Raw genomic sequence first — 6962 nt, 5'->3', positions numbered from 1 at the left:
CCCCCCCCCTTCCCCGCGCCATATGTACACGCTGGCTAAAAGAAGAAAATACAGATATTTATAGCGGAGGGGCAAAATGCCCCCCTACACCCCCCTCCCCAAAGTGTCCCCTGCATCCCCATCCTGGTGCCTCGCTGCCAGCCGGTCCTGTCCCCAGGATGGAGGTGGCCGGTCCTGCCGCAACCTGGGCTGGCTGGGCCCTTGTGCCTCAGTTTCCCCACTGGTCACAGGGCTCTCATCACCACCCCCCTGCCACGGGGTGGTGGGACACGGAGGATGTGGGGTGAAGAGGAGCCGCAGTGGCCACTCTGCGGGGACAGGGAGGTGGCCACGAGCCCCAGGGGACACGGGACGAAGCCGGAGGCGCTCAGGATTTACAGTACAGCGTCCCGCCTCCTGCCTCGCCCCGACAAAGAAACGTCACAAAGCAGAGCTACCCGAAGTCCCTTCTTGTCCCCAAATTTGTCACGCCGCTATCACCCAGCCCTGCGTGTGGGGGGGGTCCAGATCCATCCACCCCACCTCCCTTCGCAGCGGGAGAGGAGGTGACGAGGGAGGTCCACAGTGGGCTGGTGGCCTCGTGTCCATCCAGCTCAGCTGCGCTTGGTGACCATCTGCCGGTCCCTCTTCTTCTTCTCCATCAATCTGGTGGGGAACAGGGCGGTGGCCTTAGGGATCCTCCCAGGAGGAACGTCCCGAAGCCACGGGGAGGGGACACTCACTTGCGGTTGCGGACTTCGGTGAGCTCCATGAGCCGCTCCTGGGCTGCCCGTAGCTCGTCGAGGCGCTGCTGGTAGCGGGAGTCGCAGCCGTTGGTGCGCTCGTAGCTGGAGACCTGGCTGGAGAGCTCGCTGGCACGGTCCCGTAGCTGCTGGATGGAGGAGTAGAGGTTCTCCTCGTCTTCCTCCTGCTCTGACACAAGGCTATGAGGTTGGTAGGGTGGACAGGACACCCCCCAGGGTGCTGTTCCCCCCGGCTCTGGCTGGGGAAACTGAGGCACAGGGTTCCCCACGCTGCCTGGTCCACCTGCCTTGGCGTTGATGATCTCAATGTGGATGAGGAGGGCAGCGAGCTCCAGGTCCTCGGTGTAGCTGTTCTTCAACGGCACCGACCGGTAGCCTGGACACAACACCATGACACGAGCTCAGCCCCAGGGCAGGGTGTGAGCCCCTTGCCATGGCCAGACCCCCAGGGAGGTGATGATGACGATGATCACAGAGTCACAGAATCACCTCGGTTGGAAAAGACCTTGAATATCATCTAGTCCAACCATTAACCTCACACTGACAGTTCTCAACTCCACCAGATCCCCGAGCTACGACGATTGCAATGGGTTTGGGCTAGACAACCTTTAAAAGTCCCTTCCAACCCAAACCATTCAATGATTCTACAGTTTGATGGTGATGATGATGATGGTGGTGGTGCAGAAGGAAGGACCGTACCTGTTTTGAGGCCCTTGACGGGGAAGGTGGCTTGTGCCAAGAAGTTGGGGTCGCTGAACATGTCCTCCTCGTACACCACAAAGCGAAGGAAGGCGAACTCGGGGTTGTTGATGTCGAAGACAAATTGCTTGAAGAGCCAGACGGGGTTGAAGCCGTTGTCGGCTGGGGGCAAGGAGACAGCGGGGAGGGTCAGAGCGGGGTTAGACACATGGACATCACCAGTATAGCACCAGCAAATTAGTGGGAGACACCTGTCCTCTTCACTCCTCCACAAAACCCAGCCCCATCACCCACGTGTCCAAAGGACACCCCAAAGGGTTGTCCCAGCGTCCCCCCCTGTCCCCAGGGCGCAGGGGCTGGGTGGGAACGGCACCCATGTGGACCCTCACCTACGACGTCCGTCTTGTTCTTGCTGTTGTCATACTCAGAGCCGCACACCTCCACCTCCACGAAGGGGCACACAATGCTCCTCCCGTTCTTTGGAAGGTGCCGGGCGCCAAGGATCTGTGGGAAGAAGAGGAGGAAGAGGAGGGTGAGGTCTGGCCACGCTGAGCAAAGGACTCCACAAGCCAGCCCTGTGGCTCAGTTGGTTTGGGCTTGCTAAAAGCTTCATGGCCACAATTAGCCACACCACACCTTATTTATGATTTTGGACTGGGTTTAGCTTGAATTTAGCCGTATCCCTGAAATTATTTTTAAAACTTTTGCTGGATTCATGCCATGCCCAAGAGTCAGGTGCCTACAAACCAACCTGTCCCAGCAGTAACACCGAAATTACCCAAGGGTTGAGTAAGGTGCTTTTCGGCGCTTGTTTTATCTACTTTACCCTCCACCTCATTCGTGCTGAGGTTAGGCTCAGCTCTGTGCAGTTGGGGGGTTGTCCCCCAGGAAAAATGATGCTGCTTATGGAGAAGAAACAACAAACCCAAGAAATCATGGGGTAACAGACTCTATGGAGCAAATACATGGATGAAACATAGAAAAACCACCCCCAGTTGACCCAAAACCAAGGAAGAAGCAAGTCCCCATCTTGATGGTGACCACTTCAAGATGGACTTGCTGTCCTCACCCACTTACCTGCAGCTGGACTGTGATGGGTTCCACGATCTTCAGGCTGTTCTTGTCGAAGGGGTCGAAGGTCTCATCCCTCATGATGTCAGGCTGCAGGACGTAGCCGCTGCGGCCACCGAGCATGAAGAGCGCCTGGTTCAGCTGCATCGGCTTGTCTGTGGCCATGGGGACAGAGCACCTCTGAGCCGTGGGGCTCAGAGACCTCCCTGAGGTCCTTGGGCAGAAGGTCCTGAGCTGGCAAACCCCCTGCTAAGAGCCCAAACCCTGCTTGGAGAAGGGATGAAGCTGTTTTTTGCATGAAGCACCCAAAAATTGCATGGAGATGTCCCCATCAGGATGAAGACAAAGGTTGTGGAGATCATCCAAACCACCTCTAGCAACAGGGCAGAGCCACTGGGGATGGGGATTTTGGGGTGACCTTCAGGGATGAGCCCAGCAACCAACTCAGGAGCAGGATTTACCGGGTGTCTGGAAGTTGAGGGCCACGAGTTGGCTACCGCAGATCCACATGGGCAACGGGTCATAGTTGGAGGAGTCCAGGCGCTGCCCTTTGGGGTAGATACGGCTGAGCTGGCGCCGGTTGTACTGCAGGAACTTCTTTCCCTTGCTACGGTTGGCGTACTTCTCTGCCTTGGTCTCCGGGAAGGAGGACATGTCCCTGTAGCACGCCTTGTCCGTGCCAATCTCTGAAAGCATCAAGGTGGCCATCAGTGGAAGACACGGGGCTCTCTGGTGGCCTGGGGCTAGCCCACCATGACGGCTTGGCTCCCCCCACCCATCTCGTCCCAAGCTTATTCCATCACCCCCCTTCTCCAGCTCTTACTGTCCTCATCAAACGGCACCGGGCGGCAATACACAACCAGTTCGGAGAGCTCCAGCGCGATCTTCTTCCTCCGCTCCATGATCTTCCCCTCTTGCATCTGCACAAGGGAAAACAGGAGCTGAAAGTCTCTCCCCAACCTCCTCCTCTGGAGACGTTGGGGACCATTCGTTGGGGGACAGGACCGTCTACTCCCTCCTCTGCACCCCTGTGCCCCTCACCCTGGCATCGGCGTTCTGCGTGGCCTCTCGGATCTTGGCCACCCACTCGCTGAGTTCCTCCTGCGTGTCCGCGGCCACGTCCAGCGACTGGGCTGCGTGGGACATCTGCTGGGAATGGATGGTGAAGACAAATGGTTTGGAGCTCCTCCCGTCTTTGGAGATAACTATAAGGACATCAGAGGGGGGCTTTACTCGAAGACATTCCCAATGGATGGCTCTGTGGAGCAAACGAAACCTCAGCAGTCCCTCTCCCGGGCCCCCACCAGCCCTTCCTGGCACCCCACCAACCACTGGGGTCCTCCTCTTGCGAGGATCCCATTTTTCTAATGTATGGTTTCAGCTTTCCATGATGGAATGCATTGTCCCTTGAGCCAGGGGCAAATGTCCCCTGCACCATTTGGACGTCTAAATCCCTCTGAATTCCCCTCAAATCAGCCAAATCTCTCTGAACCCAGCCCCACGTTGCTCCCTGCCACGTTGTGCCAAGCACAAGCCCATCTGGCAGTTACACGATGAGTTTGGGGAGCCTCAGCTCACAGGACCGAGCTTCAGCACAGGGTGCGCGTCATCCCAGTGGGCTCCCGCAGCTGCGGTGGGGACGTGGGGGGGACACTCACCAACGTGGCAGGATGGCACGTCGATGAAGCCCTTCAAGAAGTTCCCCAGGGGGCTGTTTTCTGATGACTGCAAGAGAGGAGGGAAGAGGAAGATGGTGGAGGAGGCATGAAGGGCTGAGCCCGGTGCCCGCTCCGTTTGACAACCTCCCTCCAGCCTTCCAAACAGGCCAAATTTGAGCAAAAATGGGAAAAACAGACTCTTGGCATGCTCTGCTCTGTGATGAGCATCTCCCAGCCTCTGGATAAGGGTCTGGGCTGGCACAAGGCTGGGAACATCTCAGGTGGCCTCGGTCCCAGGTGTGTGGGGACATGGCACTCACGGCCTCATCCTGCTCCTGCGCTTGCGTGCTGACAATCTCCTCCACGTAGTTGGCCGGGAACCACAGTTGCTTCTTGCCCCCGTAGTCCCCCCGCCACCTGCAAGGGGTGAGAGGATCAAGGCAAGCGGACCGGTTTGGGGGAGGACAGGGGTGTTCATGCTGCATGCAGTGTCAGGGAGCAGTTGGAGAAGGGGTGGGGGGACAGAAAGGGAGGCAGTTAAAACCCACCGCAGGACGACCTGCGGGAAAACCCAGGGTGTCCCCTCCACCTCCCACCCAGGGCGAAGCCCACCCACGGGCCACCCAACCGCTCTCACCAGCCGCCGTCCTGTTTGTCGACGTTGTGGATGATGGCCTGCTTGCAGAACGACAGCTCGTCCTCCCGCTGTGCTTTGTAGTCGTAGAGAGCCTTCACTGTGCACTGGGTCACGGGGGAGAGGGACACGTGTCACCACCTGCGGACGCTGGCGGGCAGCGTGTGCCTCCCCCATGGTGGAGCGTGGGGGGCCCTGAGGGTCCAGCACCCCAAATGATGCCCCCAAATTGCTTGTGCCAGCAGTGAGACGTGTTTGAGGGGACAGGAGGGCTGGAGGTGCCTGCAGGACCACTATGTTCAGCACAAAGTGGGTTCCTCTTCCAGGTCCCCCAATGATTTCTGCTGGTGCACTGAAGGGGTTAATCCCCTGATAGTACCACAAGACCCAGGAATAAACCCTCTGGGTTATGCTTTCCCATGTCTGGCCTTAGCCTTAGAGCTGCTTTGCTGCAGAGGGACATTTAAGGCACAGGAATGCTGAACCATGGGATTTTAGGATCACAGGGGCTTGTAGGATTGTAGGAGCCTTGAGGCTCCAGTCCAGCCTCCTCTAGGCTCAGCTCCAAGACCAGCCTGCTCCCAAAAACCTCTGAGAATAGAGACTAGGTCAGGTCCAAGACCAGCCTGGTCCCAAAAACTTCCAAGGATGGAGACTTGGTCAGCTCCAAGAGCAGCCCCATCCCCAAAATCTCTGAGGATGGTGATTGCACCACCTGGGAACTGAACCTAAATCTGCTCTTTTGGGGTTCCCAGTACAAAGGGATCCATGGAGGTTTCCTTGCTGTTGGGGCAAACTTGTGCCAGGTCCGTGCTCCAGGCTGGGCTCCCTCCAGACCTGTCCACTCCCCCCATGCTGTGACAATGCTATTGCTGAAGCTCGGACTGTACCCAAGTGATGGTGATGCAGGAAAAGTCCAGCTCCAGCATTGCCTGAGGGTCAGAAAAATGTGGCAAAACGCCACTTCTCAGGTCAGCGGTGGGAGATGTTGTGGGTCTGAGGAGGCACCACCCTAAGGAGCCCCAGAACTACAATCATCACGTCCCACCACCCTCCACCTCCCAGGGACACCACCTTGGCCTCTTACCCTGGCCATTGGCATCTTGTTGGCCTCTACATAGAAGTGGGGGGTCCGCACCTCGTATAGGGCTCCATAGTCCAACTCCTGCAAGGAGAAATGCCTGAGTGGGTCATCCGGATACACGTAGAGTCTACAAGGGGATGTAGTGGGAGCCGGGCTACTATGTGTGATCAAGAGAAGGTTGAGAGGGACCTTTGCAACTTGTTGGAAGGGAATTATGATAGAGCTATAATTGTGGATAATGGCTGCAGAAAGAGCTTAGCCGGTTCTGGCTGAGCTTCAACCAAGAGGCTGGAGAAGACCTCCCCACCATGGTGGACCTGGGGACGAAGCTTGGTTGCCTGTGGCACAGACCCTCCATCCCTACCATCCCGTCCGCTGGGAGCACTCACGGTGGTGCCCATCTTCTCCAGGGTCTCCTCGTTGATGGGGTAACGCAGCTTCATCTTGCGGTAGAGCGGGTGCTTCTCGTAGTAGCTGATGAGGTCCACGAGGCTCTCGAACTCGGCCGAGCTACCCAGCATGAAGAGCCGACCTTCCTGCTGGATGCGGCAGTGCTTGATCTTCCCCTCCGCCCTGGGGTCAAGATAGACCAGGGGAAGATCATGTGAGGGGCGGCTGGACCCTGCCTCCATGATGGGGACGGGCAGGAGGTGATGCCACCGGGTGACCACGCTGAGGATGTGGCTTTCACCACGGCTACTTGTTCCCCCCACTATGACAGCATCCTGCATCCCACCCTGTCACCCTGCTGACCCAGACCAAACCCCTGGCACCCAGCGTGGTATCACAACAGACACGAGCCAAGCAGTTCTCAGCTTGGTTGGCAACGTGGGCACCGTGGCTGAGCCCAACCAGCCTCAGGGTGCCGGGGTGGCCACACTCACCGGAAGGAGATGGCGTAGGAGTTGGGTTCACTGCGCTTGCGCACCAGGAAAGCTCCATCCCGTGGGACCCTCATCAGCATGTGCTCGGCCTGCAGGCGCGTCAAGCTGGCGTGGTACCACCTGGCCGGGCAGAGCATGGAGGTGGTGGGTTGGCACCGGTATCTCCACCCCCCCGGGGGGGGGGGGGGC

The 6962-nt window shown here is 58.2% G+C and overlaps 1 protein-coding gene across 2 annotated transcripts in view; it reads right to left on the bottom strand.

Annotated features, from left to right (window-relative positions):
- Positions 1-18: 18 nt before the first annotated feature.
- The window catches only part of LOC113477170 (1-phosphatidylinositol 4,5-bisphosphate phosphodiesterase gamma-1-like), an 18482-nt gene continuing 11538 nt past the window's right edge, over positions 19-6962 (bottom strand). The window contains exons 18-32 of one of the 2 annotated variants that reach the window (XM_026843330.1): positions 6774-6893; positions 6279-6462; positions 5893-5970; positions 4809-4912; positions 4492-4588; positions 4172-4238; positions 3555-3718; positions 3337-3433; positions 2975-3199; positions 2520-2668; positions 1832-1946; positions 1443-1604; positions 1031-1119; positions 723-907; positions 19-645 (exon numbers count right to left, since the gene is read on the bottom strand). In XM_026843330.1, coding sequence (XP_026699131.1) covers positions 594-645; positions 723-907; positions 1031-1119; positions 1443-1604; positions 1832-1946; positions 2520-2668; positions 2975-3199; positions 3337-3433; positions 3555-3718; positions 4172-4238; positions 4492-4588; positions 4809-4912; positions 5893-5970; positions 6279-6462; positions 6774-6893 — 1888 coding nt within the window. In that variant the 3' untranslated portion in view covers positions 19-593. Of the gene's footprint in view, positions 646-722; positions 908-1030; positions 1120-1442; positions 1605-1831; positions 1947-2519; positions 2669-2974; positions 3200-3336; positions 3434-3554; positions 3719-3746; positions 3772-4171; positions 4239-4491; positions 4589-4808; positions 4913-5892; positions 5971-6278; positions 6463-6773; positions 6894-6962 lie in introns of those variants that run through there. The other variant, XM_026843331.1, reaches the window with a different exon arrangement.

Source organism: Athene cunicularia (assembly GCF_003259725.1).
Source record: "Athene cunicularia isolate RWA chromosome 2 unlocalized genomic scaffold, athCun1 chr2_part1, whole genome shotgun sequence".
In the NCBI taxonomy this organism is placed as follows: Eukaryota; Metazoa; Chordata; class Aves; order Strigiformes; family Strigidae; genus Athene; species Athene cunicularia.
This window is presented reverse-complemented; position numbering and strand designations above follow the sequence as displayed.